We start from the raw sequence: 21,191 nt of genomic DNA, 5'->3' as shown, positions 1-21,191 counted from the left end.
TATATATATATATATATATATATATAATGTGTGTGTGTGTGTATATATTAATGGCGGTGCTCCAGCATGGCCACAGTCATTGGACTGAAACATATAAAAGAATAGAATAGTAAGATAGATAGATAGACAGTGAGATAGATAGAGAGAAAGAGAGAGTGGTTAGGTGGCAAACTCCCAGATTTTAAGTTAATTTGGTAAGTGCCATGCATAGCACTCTAGTCAATTTTGTAACTTTCTGCCGATTATATACATGCGTGTATATATGTATGTATGTTGTGTGTGTGCGTGTGTGTATGAGTGTTCATACGCATATACATACATACATACATACTCATAATATATATATACACACAACATATGCGTGCGCGTATGCGTGTATATATCTATATGTCTGTCTGTGTATCTACGTATGTATGTATGTATGTATGTATGTGTGTGTCTGTGTCTGTCTGTCTCTGTGTGCCGGATGTAAAGTAGAAACCATGTTGGCGCTATATTGTTCTACAATTGATTTAAGCCTTGCTTTCGTAGTTGATATTCACATCTGTTTAAAAATTCTGAAAATTTAGTTTTAAAAATAATTATTTGGTTTTAAAATTTAAAATATTTTTAATGTAAGCGTAATTTAATAAATTTATTTAAATCCGTATTCTAATTTAGACCTTTAACCTCTAGAGGTCAAAAGCACCTTTGATTCTTTTTCTTCTCAGCGATATAATATTAAAATATTATTTAAAGCCATATTCGAATAACGAAAATATTAACAAAATAAAATATGAATATAGAAAAAAAGAAGGAATGCGCTTAATATAAGCATAATGTGAACGTATATTTAATGGGTATTGCTCATGATATTTGCATACGAACACGGCCATATTAGATATGTTATGTTGAGCAAAAGATCTTGCTTATAAAAATCGCCTTTCATCTTGCGCACGGAATTCATACTGAACGGTATATCGTAATCGACATTTTGCCATTGTTACTTCTCTATCACTCTCTATGACAATTTTCTTAATTACTATCACTTGACGCAACGGAATATCCAACAATTTCTTTAGCACACAAAAACAAAAGATAACATCTTTCAAAAAATATTGCCATACAAATTACGGCTCTACACATAGAATATTTATATAAAATATATGTCTACCTGTATGTATATTTATTTATACAAGCTTAAAAGAAAAAAGACAGTTCTGTGAGGTTTGTAACTTTATAATCGTTCATTTTCTCTGCTTTCTTCCCACTTCATTTACTGAAATTCTCATGCATTTCGTGTGCTCTCTCTAATATATATATATATGTATATATATATATATGGTTGTATACATAAATATATTAGTTTTGCCGGAAAAAGCTTATCTCGCTTTACTCTTTATTTAATCCATGCGGTATTATTTGATATTAGTTTTTAGCTTGAATGAAATAAAGTATATTTATAACTGATTTCTAAGCTGGTATGTCTTGTCTTTTTTTGTTTATACGTACATGTGTAAATGTATGTGAAATATATATACATACACACACATATATATACATATATATAATAAAGGCGCACACGAGTGCCTGTGTTATATAAATATATAATGTATTTAGAGTTCTATGGTATTTCGAAGTGGCGCTTTTGGATGATTTTTATTCTACATTGTCATATTTCAATGGGAAGAGGTTGGGGGGGGGGAATAAACCACCTTTGTTCAATTATTTTTTCCTAGATTAGAATAAGTTAATGATACTAATATTAAAATATTAAACTGTTTTAATCTAGAAAAAATCGACTGAATCTTTATTTCAGTTTAATACAATTTAACGAACCATTTTTACACAAAAAGTTAGCAACTTTTTCATTTAATTTTTTACTTTCATTTTTAGCTAGGCTTCGTTTTATTTTTTTTCTTCTATTGAACACTTGCGAAATGGGAGTTTTATCTTTTTTTAAAAAATACGAAGTAAACTTTCATTTACATTGTAGATTTAGGTTACAGTTCAATATTCCTCCTTTATATATGAAATTCCCCCGCAGGTAAATCACGTTCCTCACACCCCCATCTTCTTGCTCTTACTTTGAAGGGACGTAATTCTGCCATTTAAATATTTCTATAATTAAATCTTTATTTCCCTTCCAAGACTCATTAACCATTTCTATCACTTTGCATATGTGAAAGTCTAATGAATATTTAAGCTTCGATAGTATTTTTCGCCACTACACTGAATTAGGTACTTTTTTCTTTTTCCACACGAACTACTTTTTAGGAAGTTCGGCAAGAAGATTCCCCCCCTCTTCCTCCTGCCTTGTGCTAAATGCTTTATTTCAAATGTGGATATATGAAATTTCTGTTGAAAGAAAATTAGTTTTAACTTTATAGAACAGTTATTAGTCGACTATTTTCAGTTGTTTGCAAGAAAAAGTCGTGAAATTCCTTTCTATTTGTCGACCGTATGTATGTACTTTGAGAGAACCTGCCTCACCCGAGTTGCTTGGGACACAGGCTGGCAGCCATCTTTGTTTATTCTTTAACATGTTCATTGGGTGTCTTTTGTTTCAGTTTCGGTCTGCTGTTTAACAGGTTGAGGTTATTTTATACACTTCTGTTTATCCTCTATCCTGTCAGTTTAAAGCAATTAGATAGCCACATAAATACTTTCAGTTTCACTTCATTCTTGACCTCTTTCAATGAAGTAGTCTATGGAATTTTTATCAGTTGTACCGGTGCACTACGCTTTTAGTTAGTGGTTCTCCCCGTACCAACTGGTTTTAGTCTACCCCGTTAAGGAAGTAAAAACCCTATTGTACCCTGGTGAGTTATGCTGCTTAGTTTTAATTTTTGCAATATTTGTAATAATGAGCTTTTTAGCAGTATTTTAATTATTGTACGTAATTGAGCTTTTGAGATAATTCGTTAAATTAAAATCGTTTTCGTTGACTGCAAATGTATTCGATTTTGGGAGACTCAACAATTCGTTCTTGTCCACGAGAATACGTGGACAAGAACGAATATAAACGTACATACCATTATATAACGAAATATTGTTACAGCTTTATATGTCTAACAATATTTGAATGTGCTTAAATTCGAAGCGGTTTATATTTGCTAGCAGAATTTTTAGAAAATACAGTTATTTTGGAACAATTTTACTCAAGAACTCCTAACTATAGAAAGAATTAAGTTGGCACGTGAGAATTGAGGAACTTGGTAAAATTCTGCTTGGAAGTTATTTTCGGTATTTTCTTTTTTTCAGTTGCTGTTGCCTGTATCAGGCTCAAAAAAACATTTTTTTTGTTGGTGGATGACACATTAGCTTTAAAATGGATTCGGTTGATGACCAGAACCTTAGTATCGGAAACATTGGTAATGTCAATCAGTCATTACTCGCTAGTATTGAACAGAACTCAGGAGCACAAAATGCAAAGTGAGTATAATACTCTTATTATAAGGACTTCGACGAAGAAATTAAAACGAAATTAACATAAATATTGTGCATTAGCCCCGTGCTATCTTAAAATACTGAAAGTTTTATCTAACTAGGTCCTTATAAGTGTAATTATCTATATGTTCTAACTCTTCAGTTCCAGTGTGAAATATGTATCTGAATTTTTTTTCAGTGATTCCGGTTGGAAAGCAAAATTAAATATACCTGAAAGAGATCACAGAGTTAGAACTTCAGTAAGTGATTTTATAAACTTAATTTTTTTTTTTTCTTTTTTTAACCGAAATTGCATTCCCTCCAAAGTTTGTATACAGTGTATATATATATATATATATATATATATATGGATGGAATGGGGAATTGTATTACAGTTCAGTTTTAATTAAAATTGTTTCTTGTATGTGACTGAAAGTCGGGTATTATAAGTTGATAATTGCGTAAAGGTGGTGATATTTTAAACCCATAATTTAGCAGTTGGTTCATCAGAAGGTGCATTGAAATCTTAGTTGTGGTATTAGTTTCGAGTTGTAATGGTTGTTTGGACCACTTGTTGGTACAAGGTCATTAAGTGAACCCTGGTGTAGAGTGAATTGTCTTTGTTTTTAAGACTTGATATCTTTATTATTGTACCCTTAGTCTAGCTATCAGTGAAATTTATAGCTATAGTCCTCTGCTGGGTACAGTATCCATTAGTCTTCAATTAATGAATTATTGAACTGCTAAGCTAGTCTGATAGATCTGAACATTTCAATATATTTCTCCATTATTCCAGTTTAAAATGTTTTTGAATATTTTGACCTTTACTGAAACTTAGCAATTGTCTATATCTGTAGACTTGTTGCAGTTTCTGTGAGATCAGTGTCTCAAGGTGGAGATGTAACAAGTGAATTCAATTTGCCAAAGTTTTTATTAAAATTTGTTTTGAATAGAGTATATAAAATGAGGTATCAATTCCAGGACTAGTTAAATTAAGCTTTAACAGCTACTTCGAAATAGTCTCCTTACACAACAATTCACTGGTTCCAGTATTCCTGCCACTTTTGGAATCTGGCCCAGAAGTCATTTTCCATAAGCAGGTCAGGGACCTTCTGTGATTTGCTCTGGATCTCAACCTTTTTTTTAAGAAGTGCCCTTTGAACTGCATTTTCATCTTGGGGAAAAGGATGGAAGTCCACAGGTGTTAAACTTGGTGAAAAGGGTGTGGAAGTGATACTGCTTTAGGTGAGACAATCATCAGTGAAAAGAGCTCAATGACAGTGTATTGTCATGAATAATCCAATTCTTTGTGCTCTACATATCCAGTTGTTTTCACCGAATGTCCTCCCTCAAATGCTTCCAAACATCTACCTTCATGCACCAACTGAATTTCCTCCACATTTCCATGGGTGATGCTCGTGGCAGGTCTTCCAGATTACTCATCCTCCAGGGATGTTCTGCCTTTTGAAGTGCTTGTACCACTTGAAACTTTCCATATAACCCATTGCCAAAACATGCTCAACATCTCTGTAGCAGACTTGCCAAATTTAATGCAAAATGTCATATTGGCTCTTTGTTCCAACTTTCTGTCCTTGAAAAAAAAAGAAGTTGCAGACTCCAGCATACACATGATCATGTAAACACAGCAACATCACTTGGCACACTGCCTCATGAAGGTCACTGCTAGCTCTCACTGTGTATCCGTGTGCCATTTGTTGGCATGCTACAGAACTAGTCTGGGAACTTTGTCCATTCATGGTGTGGGAATTGGAACACAGGTTAGATGCTGCTAAAATGTATTCTTTCATTTTTACTTCTCTAAAATTTACATTTTTAAACCCAAAGTTTTGTAAGATATCCTCTGATGCACCATCTCATAGCTTGTCAGGCTAAATGTGGTAGTTTGAATGCAAGTCAGTATTAAAGTCTCTGAAACCAATAGGATTTTGGAAGTGGGTAATCCTTAGTACCAATGTTTATAATGTTGAATTTAGCATGCCTGTCTTATTTTGAGCAGAACACAAGTTATTTTAAATTAACAACTATCCTAACCATGTTCTAATTGCTTTTTAGGTAGGATGAAAGAGGTTTTTGTGTATTTAAGCTTAATTTCTGATTTTTCTTCTAGGATGTAACGAACACAAAAGGAAATGAATTTGATGACTTCTGCTTGAAAAGAGAATTATTAATGGGAATTTTTGAAAAAGGATGGGAAAAACCCTCACCAATTCAGGAAGCTAGCATCCCTATTGCTCTAACTGGAAGAGACATTGTTGCCAGAGCAAAAAACGGAACGGGTAAAACGGGAGCTTATGCTATTCCCATTTTGGAAAGATGTGATCCTGGCAGAGACGAAGTACAAGGTAAATTGTTTCACTTGTACAATTTAGATTATATATAGAATTAAACTTTCAGTCTAATTACTTGTTGACAATTCCAATTTTAAATTGGATGTAGAAATGCACTTTCGAAGTTTAATTTAAATCTTAAATTTCGTGCATTTTAAAAGCTTGTAATTTCTAACTTTTGAAATTTTCATACGAATTTATATTTTCTGATCTTAACTTGAATTTTGGTTCTGTTTCGAAAATCTTAATTTCAGCTTTGGTCATTGTTCCAACCAGGGAACTTGCACTGCAAACTAGTCAAATTTGTCGTGAACTCAGTAAGCATATTGGCTGCCAAGTCATGGTTACAACGGGTGGTACAAATCTCAAGGATGATATTATGAGACTTTATGATCAGGGTAAGAAACCTTTCACTGCCAGACTTTGTTTAGTGATCTAGTTTAAAAACTTTCCATCAATTTCATCTGGATTCATTCTCTAAATTAGCTTAATGCCACATTTTAGTAAATTCATTTGCATTTAGTGCATTCCAGCAGAAAAGTAATAATCTTATATTTTTTTTAAATGATTGTACTTACAAGCTATCTTTTATATTTTCAGTCCATGTCATAGTGGCCACACCTGGGAGAATTCTCGATTTACTGAATAAAAATGTAGTCAAAAGCAGTAAATGTAGTATGCTTGTACTGGATGAAGTAAGTTTTTTTTCATTTTTTTTACCCTGATAAATTTATACATTTATCAATATATTATAATTATACTAATTTTAATTTTTCTTACAGGGAGACAAACTATTATCTCAAGATTTCAAAGACATGTTAGACTCTATAATAAACCATTTGCCAGGAGACAGACAAGTCTTGCTTTATTCAGCAACTTTCCCAGTTTCTGTGCAGCATTTTATGGTATGTAGCTTTTTTTCTTTCTCTCTTACTTATTTCGGTTATTCGAATTCTGCCATGCTGGAGCACCGCCTTTATTCGAGCAAATCGACCCAGGACTTATTCTTTCTAAGCCTAGCACTTATTCTATCGGTCTTTTTTGCCGAACCGCTAAGTTACAGGGACGTAAACACACCAGCATCAGTTGTCAAGCGATGTTGGGGGGACAAACACACATATATGTACATGTATACGATGGGCTTCTTTCAGTTTCCGTCTACCAAATCCACTCACAAGGCTTTGGTCTGCCCGAGGTTATAGTAGAAGACACTTGCCACACAGTGGGACTGAACCCGGAACCATGTGGTTGGTAAGCAAGCTACTTGCCACACAGCCACTCCTGCGCCTATGTTCAGTGCAAAATATTTTTAATGTGCTGCAGTAACAACTGGACATGAGCTAAACCCTATTTGTGAGCACATGTAAGGTGGCCAAAAGTTTGCATTTGTAAATGTTTGAATATAGAAATTATATGAAGTTGGGTTTAGTCTTTTAATAATTGATGTCATGTATCAGTTTGGAATGAGATAAAGATGCACTGAAGAAAGGTTTAATCCCACTCAGATTTTATGCAGCTTGCATGTGGTTAGCATGACTGAATTATAATAGTTTCAATGAGAATTAAGTTCTGGGCAATATGTTTTGTTTTATAGTCAAACTGGTTGCTGATGAATTAAAGCTATTTGCGAAATGGTTACAAATATGTTGAGTCTATGCAATAAATATTGACTTTTAATTTTTAACAGCGAAAACATTTGAATAATCCATACGAAATAAATCTAATGGAGGAACTTACCTTAAAGGGTGTGACTCAGTATTATGCCTATGTAAGAGAAAAACAGAAGGTTCATTGTTTAAATACACTATTCTCAAAGGTAAGTACAATTGTTTTATGTATTTAAAACTTAGAAAAAAATTCTGTATTGTATCAGTCTATAAGCATAAAATTTACTTAGGATTAATTGCTTTATTCCTTGGTAAAAGAGGAAAAAAATGATCTTGAATTTCTGCTTCTCTCCAAGTTAGCTTTTTCAGTTTGAATTAACCTGAAATAAGCATTACATTTAACAATAATCTGAAAGCTAAAGGTCATAATTGTATGTGCAACTTCCAAAAGCAATGAACAGATGAGTCTATCCATACACAGGGTTGCAGAATACTGACTGGATGACTTTATAGTAAATGTTTCAAATTCAGCCTGCTGAGATGGAATTTCCAAATGTCATCCCTCTTCAGTTGCTAAAACTAATGATCTGTAAATTTTTGAAAAATACCAATGCAGCAGAGTTGGGGAGATGGATTAGATTGTAACTCATTCTTGTTGGTAGGACAAGATATCTTTGTAAATTCTCTTGACAATTATTCTTTCTCTTCGTATGTTAGCATCTACAGGGTTTTAAAGTGTACTTGGTACAGTTTGCTGTAGCTTAAATTCTGTAAATTTAGAAGCTTTTAGCTCTTTGCTAATTATTTCTCATAATACTAATATGTAACTTCATGGAAAATGCTTTCATGTTGCAAATAATTTTAATCATAATTGTTCAAGTTCTGGCATTTCTCATTGATTGGAATGAAATTTAAACTTTACTTGTAAAGATTTTTGACTTGATGAAATCTTAAATTAGGTTTGGTCTTAAAAAGAAAATGGCTTGTTGGCCAGCATTGTAATGTCAAAAAGGTCAGGATGGTCAGTTGAAATTCATTTAATAAGCTTGCTTGACCAATGTTGGTTTGGCCTATCAAGGATAGGCAACTTTTGTAATTGCAAAGGTTTTTCAATGGTTGCAGTGAAACTTAAAATATGTAAAATGTACCTACCTTTCCCTTAACTTCTGTTCAAGTTCATTTCTTGCTCAATGTAGAATATTCATGATTTGGCATCATTAATGTCTGTTTTTCCATCCTGGCATAGGTTGGACCAGTTTGACTGGTAAGCTGGGGAGCTGCACTAGGTTCATCTGATTTGGCACGGTTTCTACCGCTAGATTTCCTTCGTAACACTAACCACTCCAAGAGTGTAGTGGGTGCTTTCTATGCACCACTGGCATTGGCCCTGATTATGGTCTTGCTTGGCTTGACAGGTCTTAAGCTCTGTGTTGCCAAAGCTCTCACTTGTTACTGCCTCTGTGAGGCCCAAAGTTTGAAGGGTTCTTTTTACATGCTATTGACACTGGTGCCATATTTACGACACTGGCATACAGCATATTGCCCAACATTTGAAGGTGTTTTTTGTGTGTCACTGGCATGAGTGCCACTTATGACACTGGCATTGCCGTTGGCTTGATGGGTCTTAAGCACAGCATATTACCAGAGGTTTCTGTCAATGAGGTCCAACATTCAAAGGTCATGCTTCATCATCTCATGCCATGTCTTCCTGAGTCTACCTCTTCCACATGTTCCTTCCACAGAGATTGGCACCTCGCACAGCTGTCCTCATCCAAACATTACATGACCATACCAGTGCAGTCATCTCTTGTGCACCACATCTGATGCCTCTTATGCCCAATTTTTCTCTTGAGACACACAGACATTGTGCATCCAAAAAAGCCTAGCTTCATTTCTTTTAAGCCTTCACATGTCCTTGATGGCCACAGCTCTTGTTTCACTGCCGTGCAGCATGATTGTTGGCATTTGGCATCGTACAATGTGCCTTTCACTTAGAGGGAGAGCCATTACCAACAAGTGGAAGCTCTCTGAACTTTGCCCAGCCTATTCTCATTCTTGCAGCTATTTCCTTGGAGTCTTCTACCTTTGCTACTGACTTGGTCACCTAGGTAATAGAAGTTAACTAGTTTTCCTCCCTGGCATTTGGTCTATTTTCTGTAGTTTTAGTGTTAATTGTACATGTGCACCACTTATGTGACCATATCTTAAATTCGGTACATCTTATGGAAGCAATTACCTTTTAAAATGTTTCTCATGTTCTCAAACTTGATGATCAAAATTTTTCCCTTAGGCTTTATCCAATAGTTTGACATTAAAAGGGATAAGTTTTAGAAAATGAAAATGTACTGCCTATCCTTAGATTATATAGGCTTTGGAGTATGATCGCAGAGGCATTTACTTAGAACCATGGTTTTTGATAGGATTGCTCCTCTACTTAAAGCTAAGTTGAATATACCTCAGGAAATTTTAGTTTAGGCTTAAGCTTAAATGGATAGCACAAATGTTTAAATGCTCATCTGTATTCTTCCAGAAGTATATTCTCTATAGGGTGGGCACAGTTTCAAGTCACTAAACTTACTGCATACCTATCCATAGGAAACTGGCCCATTCAGATCATGAAATGGTCTTAGATTGCTTAATATGCTGTATTAAGCCATTTGACACTTTCTTCTTGCTCATACCATCCTTCATTCAAACTGTACCTTTACCAAAAATAAAGCTTTTATGCATAGCAAAGATTTTAATTCTACATCGATAAACTTGCCATTAGACATCTAATTGAATGTGGTGTCTACAAAGCTTGTAGAAATTTCTGGTTGATGCTTTGCTCTTTCCATACAAGTTTAAGAGTATTTTATAGCAGGCAAAGTAATTTCTCTAACTTGCTATATCCTAATTTAGTATGAATTTTTCCTGAGACTGCCTCTCTTAAGCTAAAATTTCTATCTAAATCTTGGTGTTGTACATCTGAAACCATTCTCCTATGTACCAATATATGAAGCTAGATGGTTTAAAACCGTTTCATTGATTGCATTACCTTGTTTCAATTGAATGTGAAACTGGTTGGAATTTGTTCCATTAATTTTTAATCTTTGACAAGAGCACCAGTGTTAATTAACAATGTTGGGATGATGGGGATTTTGTAAGAATCATAACAAACTGAACAGATAAGCACATGAAAAATCATGGTTAAAAAGCTACAGACATGGGTGGATCGTGGTTTCAGGAGTTTTTTAATCTGAGGTGGGATGTGACAGGGTTTGCCTTTTTGATGGATAACCTGGGAACAATTGTGGAGTTGAATTTTAGATAAGATAACAGGGGTAGGTTGAGAATGGGATTGCATCATAGGGCAATCTATTTCTGGGACTAGCATAGCTAGAAAAAGAATTTCAGTGGTGAGAGTAATGAAGTTTGGGGAAAGCTAGAGGGTTAGTTGCATAATGTATTAAAGGCAATTGAATGTTTGACGAAAGAGATTTGGTGATTGGGAATTACATGGAAGAAAGCATATAGAGGGAGATAAAATTAGTGTTAGGGGATAATTGGAGACTAAGTTGTAGTTTTAATTTTTGCTCGGTGTTGGTGGCACATAAAAACCACCGTCCAAATGTGGCCCCTGACTGGCTCCCATGCCAGCGAAACATAAAAAGCACTATCCAAACGTGATTGATGCCAGGCTTGTCTGACTAGCTCCTGTGCTGGTGGCACAAAAACTCACCCACTACACTCTTGGAGTGGTTGGAGTAAGGAAAGGCATCCAGCTGTAGAAACATTGCCAGAACAGATTGGAGCCTGGTGCAGCTACTGGCTTTCGAGACCCAAGCCGTCCAATCCATTCCAGCATAGAAAACTGATGTTAAACGATGAGGGATGGCTAATTTTAGTTATAGAAATACAGAGACAATGAGAGCTTTCTGATGATAGGAGAAAGTGTTTGGGGTTCCATGTAAGTGATGACCTGGCCATTTTGTTAGGGTCAATGGAATGGTTAGTAATGTTAGTTTGTGCACAGTTAACAGGTTGATGGGCAGATTGGAATACACCAGGTGTCTACTAGGCCTACCACGTGATGGAGGTACTGGTTCAAAGCATATAGGGTTTACCATGGTGATTTCTGGTGTTATTGGTTTGGATAGGCAACAATGTATGGAGGTAAAATGCAGGTGGAAAAGGGAATGAGTGCTTAAATATAGTCGGAGCTGATGTGACTATAGTGTTGGAATGCACTCTTAAATGTGCGATGTGCCAAGTGTGGTCACTGAGAATGAAGTGGTGTGAGGGGATTAATTGTACTGAAGTATAATGCTGGGCTAGATCTTGGAAATGGTGTGAAAATGCATCCCTGGTGGATCGTTCTTGGCAACAGTGAGATGCATGTGGAAGTTAGAGCTGAGTGGAATACTAATGAGGAAGGGAAGTGCTACTGAAAAGGTGTTTATGTGTGCTGCGATTTAGATGGGTGGAGCAACATGAAAGGCTGGGTAGAATGGTAATGAGAATGTTTCAGTAAATAAGCAGAGCCTTCCTGAGAAGACATGGAGTTCCAAAGAATGATAGCAAGAGACAGTGATGGATGTTGTGAAGAGGAATCTGAGATGACTGGGGAGTAGGCTGAGGAAATATGAAAGTGAATGTAGAAGTTGAAGACTCAAGATATGGTCACAAGTGTCGGAGGAAATGAGAATTAGTGTAAAGAATAGGGGTGAAATTAAGAACTTGTGAAGCTTGCAAGGTGGGCCTCTTATAACAAGGAAAATGGCCTTAAAATACATGACAATATCCACTTGGATATTGTCATGAAAGGGTTACAGTATATTATTTGATGTATGTGTAGTGAATATTACATGTTACCAAATGGCTGTTTTCATTCTTCAGAAATTTATCCATTTTTATTTTTATGTAATCAGTTACAGATAAACCAGTCCATTATATTTTGTAATACGGCTCAAAGAGTAGAATTGTTAGCCAAAAAGATTACAGAACTTGGTTATTCTTGTTTCTATATTCATTCAAAAATGAATCAACAACACAGAAACAGAGTTTTTCATGATTTTCGTCAGGGCCTTTGCAGGAATCTTGTCTGCTCAGGTAAGTAATTTCATAAAAATATTGCCTTGGGCTTTTTCATTACCAATTTGCTTGAATCCTATTTCTTCCATTTTTCCAATCAGCTAACAGGAATCTTAATGAGTTCAATATGTTTGTCATTCTAATGTATATTGTATTCCCTGAAATTTTTTTTTCCAAACTACAAAGTTATCAAATATGCTTGTAATTGGTTTGGCAATCTCTCCTAAACTTGTTTCAAAAGCAATGGACATGTGTTGCACTCCTGTTTGGAGTGAAAGGCCCTGCGTGAGCATGTTATAACGGAAATGCAGGGTGTCGGTTAAAATTGCAGGGCTCGTGGGGTCGGAGCAAATCTGTCTTTTAACCTCATTTTGTCCTCATTGTATAATGTCTTTTGTGCCCCATTCAATGTTATCCTGTTTTAACATTTTTAATGAACTCATTCATTGTATATGACCCCCCCCCCTATCATATTGTGCTGTCCCCTCTGTTCGTCTTTTTAGACAATAATAAAATCAATCTCTCCTAAACTTATCTAATTGCTCTATATAGATAAAAACCATCTTTCACTCTCTTTAATACTGTCGGGTTGCAACCTAAACACTTCAAAAATAATCTTATACTGACATCTGCTTTATCAGATGAAATTGCAAATCTGAAGGAAATGCTTGTACCTCACTGTCTAGTCATCAGCATGGCAGTAAAAGCCTTAGTTGCTACATATGCTGTTAATTTCTTGTCCCACAGACTCCAAATTACCAAAACTGCAGTGGTAGTTCTCGTTTACAGTTGTGAAATAGCTTTAACTGCTAGCCCTTGGCAAAAGCTCAAACCTTGCACTGGAATGCTGCTTCTGCCTACATGCAAAGCATAGACTAGCTAAGTTTCTTTCTACTGCTCCTGAATTGCTTACTCTGTTATCCCTACAATTGTCACCTTCTGATTCTTTACTCCCCAGAACTTCTGGGGATTCTTCTGCTTTATGCAATCCATGGCCTACAGATATTCGATCTAACTAGGTCATGAGAATTACCCTTTAGCATCTAAACTGGCTAAATCCTGCCAAAATATCCTACCTGTTCAAGCCAGCTGGATTGGGGTCTTTCACTTTTCATTCATTTTTAAAATACACATCTTGAAGGTACAAGATAAAACCTGATTAATTCTCAAAAGTGAAATCGTAGTTGTGGCCATTTGTTGGAGGCACGTAAAAAGCATCTTTTGAGCCTCACAGAGGCAATAACAAATGACAGACCTTTTGACAATATGCTGTACTTGAGAAAACCCATCAAGCCAAGTGAAATTGTAGTCGTGGTAGATACTGGTGTTATGCAAAAGCACCCATTACTTTCTTGGAGTGGTTGGCATTAGGAAGGGCATCCAGCCATAGAAACTGTGCCAAATTGGACTTGAGTCTGGTGCAGCCCCTCAACTTACCAGCTCTGGTCAAATGAGCCCATGCCACTTTGGTCAAACTCAGATGTCCTACACAGCAGAAAAATGGGTTATTTGATGTTAACTACCTCAAATCAAATTAGACACTACTCCTGCTATACCAAGTTGGTGTAACTACCAGTTTTGTCAAAGCAAGTTCTAATGGTACTCACCTGGTAAACAAGATTAGTGGTTACTCCTGTTTGTGAGCCTGTAACTTTTTGTATTGGTTTAGACCTTTGACTTTAAATTTAATCTAACAAGTTATCACTCACACCAGTTCCTAAAATTCCAGGATTTTATTAAATTTGCTAATCACATTTACTAATTTATATTTCTTAATTATCTAGTTTACCTGTCATAGGTGATTAAATCACTTTTACATCTGTATGAGAGAATTCAAGTTGTCTTAATTTGATCGTAAATTGTCTGTAAACTTTGATGGCAAAGGATCTGGTCTATAGCAGTTTCACCAACTATATTGAATAGGTGGGGAAAATAGAACATCTCTTTGACTATATGGGGTGTAGCTTAGCTTTTTGCTTTTTTTTTTTTTTGTTTTGTTCAAAGCCTCACAAATATTCATTTAATATATTAAATTATAAATAAACCAATTTTAAGATGTGAAATTTTGACTCCTTTTTCGTAGGTAGTTTGTTGATGTTGTGATTTGGCACCTTGACTAAGTCAGTTGGGCTTTGGAGTGAGTCGTGGTGCTGAAACTTCACAATTTAAGCAGTACTTATGCTGCAGGATATCTTGCATTGTTCTATCCAATCTCTTCATAGCTTCATCCATCTCATTTATTGCATTATAGCTCACTAACTGGTTTGAACCCTTTAACATTTAAACCAGCTGTACTTGGCCCAAGTATTCCTATTTCATATTCAAACAGGCCAGATCCAACCTCACTCTTACCCTACAATATCATTCTAAAAATAAACTCAATCTCTAAACTATCAGATATTTAATTCAGAATGATGTGAATAAGCTTTCCATTTGACAAATTATTCTGAATGTTTGTGTATAGAAAGTTAATTTGCTAAAATGGTGCAATTATTTTGAATCTCTGAATTGTTGGGATGTCAGTTTACAAACTTGGATGTGATTTAAAATGGATTTAATTTCTTTCTTTCAGATTTGTTCACTAGAGGCATTGACATCCAGGCTGTGAATGTAGTAATAAACTTTGATTTTCCAAAATATTCAGAGACTTATTTACACAGAATTGGTAGATCTGGTAGATATGGCCATCTAGGTATTGCAATCAACCTAATTACATATGAAGACAGGTGAGTAATCTGTTAATGTTAGGTGCATATTAATGCTATCTTACATTCAAATTTTGATCTTTTTGTACACTGAGACCTTTTGGCTTACAGAAATTATTTTAACCATTTAGCATTTCAACTAGCCAAATCTGACCTAAAAATGAAGTCTCTTGAAGCTACAGGATAATGCATGATCAATTAAAAAAAAATTAATACATTTGACATATGAATGCTGAAGTAATGGCCAAAATTGTGATTTTGTTGTGGCTGTTGCAAATTAATTCAACTGTTAAGGTGCTAATATTTTTAGATGTGATGAGGAATTTCACTTCTCAGCATTGAATCTGATTTTTTATGTGAAATGTAATATTGCCAGTTGATGTTAGGTTTTAGTTTTAATATGTAGCCATTTAGCATTTAATCTGGCTTGAATATTCTGGTTTAGTCAAACCAACTGGATCTGACATATCACCTATCTGCAATGGCATTGTAAAAATAATCAAATCTTGAAGCTGAGATAATAAATGATTAATTACAAAATGGTGAATAAGCATTGCATTAGACAATAATATTGAATGCTAATGGATTGAGATGGTCTGTATATTCCAACTACCCAAATTTGAGTATATTGTGAATCACATAGAAACATATTGGTCTGCTACTCACCATTTTGTCTGGCTTTTTATGCTGGCATGGGTTGAACAGTTCATGGTCCAAGTCTTTATTGGAAACTGCTGTTCCCAATAAATAGGTTTAGACGCTAGAAGTCTTGTCTCTTTGGCTTGGTTTCTACAGCTGGATCCCCTTGTTGCCAACCGTTTTCTAATGGCACCAACACCGAGACAAGACCATAGGGACCTCATGAGGCCACTTTACTCTTGCTCAGTCACCAATCACTTTAGAGGATGGAAGGGGTGGGGGTCTTTCCTAATTACATTTACCTAACAAGGGTGAAGTAAGTCTAGAGGGTACTCTAACCAGCCTTGTGCTTTCACTTGGTTAATGTGATTGACAGTAAGCTAGGATGGGGGAAGGAGTAAGAACAGCACACTGTTAAAGTATACATAATGAACAGCAGGGTTGGGCATAGTAGGACTAGGTAGTGGGACAAGTAAAACTATCCAGATGAGTGTTAGATAGCAAGGTGTAATGTAGTTTGTTACAGTCTCGTACACATAGCAGGGTAAGGTGGTTGTTGGAGCATTGCAGGCGATGGGGTGAAGTGGGAGATGGTGTGAATATTAGTGGGAATGCTTACAGGCAGCACTTGTGGGGTGTAAGGGATGGAGGATAAAAGTAAGGGGTAGCAACAAATACAGGCCTAGCAGGATAGAAACGCGTCCCAGCCTATAAAACTACCTCCATGCGAGTTTCATTACAAATGGTTAGTCGTCTGCAGTTCCACATATACAATTATTTAGTAATGTTATGTTGCGGGACAAATCTGGAGTTGTTTTAGATTTTCTATTAAATTATTTACATTTTTGAAAAGACATACTGAAATTGTAAACCTTATTTAACCATTTCAGATAATACTTCGTTTTGTGTATTAGAGACACTGGAAATTTTTTTTATGTTTCAGATTCAATCTCTTCAAAGTGGAAGAAGAGCTAGGTACTGAAATCAAACCAATCCCGAAGATGATTGATAAAGCATTGTACGTTGCTGAATACCACATGGAAAAACCAGAAGATGGTCCTGAAGATGGCTGCAAACAGACTGGCCAAGTGTCAAAATAAAAATAAGGGCAGCATTGGCGTCTTGAGGAGAGAAATATATACATAGTTTCTACAGACTTATTTGCTGGGCCCAGGCTGTGTCTGGCAAAGAAAAGCACCAGTAAGTTTGGGTTGGGAGGGGGATATGTTCCTGTTGAATTTACTTTGAATTTATTTGTATTAACCTTGATAATCTTTGCATATGACATGCAGGACACAGATTCTACCTGGTGCTAGATAAGAAACTAACACCCAATGCCATTATACGACCTGTGTTAAGTTCTTCCAGGTTGCTGTAAGTACCTCCACATTTGGCTACATGTCTCAAAGTTCTGCAAGTCCAATCTTCCCCCACCATTTTTTTTTCCTTCTCAAACTGGAAGTTTTTGTTTTTTTTTTAATTTAAAAGAATATATATTTCTCTGCTCTAATTGCCAAAACAAAAACTTTTTTCATGAACACCATTTAAACACTTCAGTGGGACTAAACTTCACATTTTATCTGGAAAATTGCTTGTTTTAGTCCTCATCATATCATTCATCTAAAAACTTTATATTTTCTCTTCCACATCCTGGTTTAAAAGTAAATATCAGTGTAACTGGGTTAGGTTATGTAGTTTGACTTGGGGAGATATTCTTCAAACAGCTGCTTTCCTTCAACTCCAACCAGTAAAATGCAACTGAAGTTGTGAAGTTCTACGCACAGTCTAGTTTACACATGGTTTTAAAATAGAAAACACGTCAAGCTAACAAATTTACTAAGCTTGCTTAACAAACTAATAGTTGGTAATCAAGATTCTGACGTGCACTCTAGGAGTTAAATGTTATATGCAAGTTGAACTTCTTCAAACCAAATATTTAATTTCAAAGCTACACTGTTTCTCAAAACATCTGATTCTCCCCAGCAGCTACAAAACTTCCATGAACAACTTCATCTTTTCTATCCCTCTTCCTTCTCCACAGTTACTCAGATAAAATGTTATAAAACTGTCAAAATGGAAATCTACATGCATAAGCATTTATTTAAGAAAAAAAAAATGGCTTAAGTTTTGACCTTGTAAATATCAGCCTTAAAGGTAAATGTGAAGTGCACATTCTGCTAGTTGGGTTTGTGCAAGGTGCTGAACGCAAAAGAATCCTAACATTACCTTTTACACTGCTTGCCTAATGTGCATACATTACCGGCAGAGCTTGTGTATTTTGTAAATTTCTATATTTTTGTATCGTGCTCACAGCTGTTGAATAGCACAGCTGGCGACTGAACAGTGGTTCCTTTTTTTAACTGTCGCCAAGATCTCGTCTTCTATACCTTGTGCAGCACGTGCTCAACATAACTGTATATACAATGTAAATAATGACCATCCCACTCAGAAAAAATGTTGTGCATACTCTGTCAGCACTGGCAGAATGTTTTTTTTCTAATGCTTTGGATTGACTCAATTCTGCTGGGTGAGTCTTATGTGCAGCTACTGCTGTTGACACTTGCTAAATAAAAATACAGGTACTGTAAAGACATTTGCTATTCAACTGCAATCTTCTGAGTGGGGCTTGGGATATAGGCAATAACCCAATGACTTGAAAATTTGAAATGCTGTTGACAAAACTGCAATTTTTTTTTTCCTTCCACCTCCTAAAAATGCTCATTGGATGTCTTGAAGAAGTCCTGAACCCACTCTGCCATATTTTTTTATTTTGAGAAATTCCTTTCTGGTCGTCACAAGCTAGTAAAAATAACTGAACTGAACCTCTTACCAAACTTTAGCTATATTGGGTTTTCATGGATTCTTACCAAATTAAAAGCAATGCAAGTTCAGCTAGATATAGACAAAACATATCACTTTTGATGTGATTAGTTCAGAGACAAAATGTTAAAAAAAGAAAAAAAAATTTTAAAGCTGCAACATTTCTCATAGCTTCATAATTGACAACAATTCAATGAGATTGAATTCATAAGTCTTTGTGACGACTTGCTCCTTGATTATGATCACTGAAAAAAATGCTATGTGATCGCTTTTTATTTAAATCTTTTTTTTTTTTTTAAATTTTCTGTTACCTTTTGCAGTGGTAAAATCCAGAAAACTAAAATGTTTGCTCCAGCAATGAATGTTCACTCCATTGCTGAGGATCTTCAATTTTGGATATCTTCCATATCTGCTTTAATTGGAGTTATTTTGAATTTTGCTACAGTTGAGTTAAATTTCCATCATTCAGACTTTCAACTAAACATGAGTGAACACTTTTTTTTTTTTTTTTTTTTTTTTTTTTCCTCCGATCCTTTTTAAAGATGCAACTTATAAGAGCCTCACTGCTTACAATAGTTTTAGAAAGTCATTTGAAATTTAAATATTTTAGCTATAATTATAAAAAGAATGGCACAGAACTGCTGGTTAGCTTTCCAGTGCCTTGAATTCTTTCCTCTTCTAAACAAGCCTTGATGTATTCCCCTTCACTCTTCCTTCCTCAGCTTGCTCTCATCAACAGAACTATGTACGACTTGCCTGGAATTAGACATGGTTCCTTGATAAACAGCCTTATGTGCTGGCAACTTTTTCAGAATTTAAAGTTGGGTATAGACTTTCAAAATTTCCATTTTTTGGAAGGGTGAAGAGGAATTATTTGTGAAGGCTTCAAAACCTCAATGCAATCCTGATTTCTTCACTTTTAGCCAATTAATCATGACTGTGATACTTTCTACTCATTTAGTAGCAACTTTACAGCTAAAAACTAAAGGTAAAAAGGCTAAATTTCATTTGCATCTTTGAATTTGATCTCCAGACTTGCCTTTAATGATAACGACCTCTGACTTGCTTAAACATTTTTGAAACTGATCAACTCTTCGGGACCAAATTGAACAATGGTGGTTTACTGTTGTATTATGGAGGCTGCTGTAGAATCTTAGAACCTTAAGTGTTTAAGGTTTTTAATGAAAAAATCTTTACTTCTGTAGGTTTTAAAAGGATGTTTCATAAAACCCCTTTAATTCTAATAAGTTAATTGATATTTGACAAGGATTTAGTCGTAGGTAAGATAAATTTTTTCTATTTGCAAAATAAAAATGTAGATAGCTCCAAGATTTCTCAGCAGCTTCCACACAATAGGAATGAATTCCATTCAATGCCGTTTTTTTTTTAAACAGCTTTTAATGCCATTACCATAAAGTTTATCACTTACAGATTCATCTAAATTTCAGATGAGTGATTTTGTGTTGACCCATAAAAATAGCATTCAGGCTCCTCCCTGTTAACTTAATTTTTTTTTTAAGATACTGTTAATTTTTAATTTAGTCCCCAGTAAATATATCAGTCTTAATTTCATTTGAACCCAATTGTTACCCTTGAGAGGCAGGTTGTAACAAGGGGTCTTTAGCTTTTGTAATACTATTAATTTTTCCCCATTTGTTTAGATTAAGCTATTTGGTTAATTTATGGTAATGGTGTTTTTTTTTTTTCCTCCCCCCCTACAAGCTCTAATGAGAACCTAAAGCTGGCTTTAATGAAGTGCTTTAAGTTTCTAGGATTTGGCAAATGGACATTGGCTGTTTTTATTGGATGTAAAGATAAGCAAATGTAAACTTGTCAATCTATAACTGAAACTACAAATCTTATTTGGCCTAAAAATGTCATAGCTCCATGCAACTTACTCCTAAATCTTCTAAGCTGTAACCCAAGGTTAGGCTGTCCTGAATTGTTTTTAAAGTATTTTAATTCTGAAGTTTGGACATTCGATATAGTTTACTCTATGACTTTTTAGATCTCGAATAAGAGCTTAATATTTCTGTTTGGGATCTGCTTTCCTTTAACCAACCAACCAAGACTAGACCAATATTACAAACTTTAATGCGAAAAATAGAACCACAAACATTTAAAGCAGGTTTTCTGTAAGACCTCCCAAGAAATATTGACTCTCGTATAAGTGTTTGCCTTTTGTGCCTATTCTTTTGGAGGGGTGAACTGCTTCAAAATGATAAACCGTGTCTATTTTAAGCAGGTTTTTTTCTATTTATCACCACCTCCTCTTCATACATATTGAGTCTTGCAATGCCAACTGACCTTGGCATATCAAGACATTGTAATTCATTTCTAGAAACAAAAATTAATTTTTTTTTTTTTTTTTTTTTCTACCTTTATTTGGTTGTGACAAAATAACATTTTGTATTAGTGATTAATTAGGGCAGTTTTATTTTCTTAGTTAATTTAGATCTGAAACTAAACTAAAATTCTTTCTTATCAAGGCTTCAAGCAACACTGGATAAAATACCAAAGACCTTCATTAAAATAATTTTGTTCTCAGCAATAAAAATTTAAAAAATCCTGCCTCAGAAATTGTCTTGTCC

At 35.0% G+C, this 21,191-nt stretch overlaps 1 protein-coding gene across 3 annotated transcripts in view; it reads left to right on the top strand.

Annotated features, from left to right (window-relative positions):
- Window positions 1–21,180, top strand: part of LOC106869676 (ATP-dependent RNA helicase cgh-1) — a 33,483-nt gene extending 12,303 nt beyond the window's left edge. The window contains exons 1-11 of one of the 3 annotated variants that reach the window (XM_014915497.2): window positions 805–1,206; window positions 3,244–3,414; window positions 3,608–3,668; window positions 5,537–5,771; window positions 6,011–6,154; window positions 6,357–6,451; window positions 6,539–6,661; window positions 7,444–7,572; window positions 12,274–12,454; window positions 15,009–15,162; window positions 16,724–21,180. In XM_014915497.2, coding sequence (XP_014770983.1) covers window positions 3,311–3,414; window positions 3,608–3,668; window positions 5,537–5,771; window positions 6,011–6,154; window positions 6,357–6,451; window positions 6,539–6,661; window positions 7,444–7,572; window positions 12,274–12,454; window positions 15,009–15,162; window positions 16,724–16,880 — 1,383 coding nt within the window. In that variant the 5' untranslated portion in view covers window positions 805–1,206; window positions 3,244–3,310 and the 3' untranslated portion in view covers window positions 16,881–21,180. Of the gene's footprint in view, window positions 1–804; window positions 1,207–2,397; window positions 2,802–3,243; window positions 3,415–3,607; window positions 3,669–5,536; window positions 5,772–6,010; window positions 6,155–6,356; window positions 6,452–6,538; window positions 6,662–7,443; window positions 7,573–12,273; window positions 12,455–15,008; window positions 15,163–16,723 lie in introns of those variants that run through there. The other 2 variants (XM_014915499.2, XM_014915498.2) reach the window with 2 other exon arrangements.
- Window positions 21,181–21,191: the final 11 nt, after the last annotated feature.

The sequence above is a fragment of the Octopus bimaculoides genome, chromosome 5 (genome assembly GCF_001194135.2).
Source record: "Octopus bimaculoides isolate UCB-OBI-ISO-001 chromosome 5, ASM119413v2, whole genome shotgun sequence".
Lineage (NCBI taxonomy): Eukaryota > Metazoa > Mollusca > Cephalopoda > Octopoda > Octopodidae > Octopus > Octopus bimaculoides.
The sequence above is the reverse complement of the archived record's forward strand: the minus strand, read 5'-3'. Positions and strand labels throughout refer to the sequence as shown.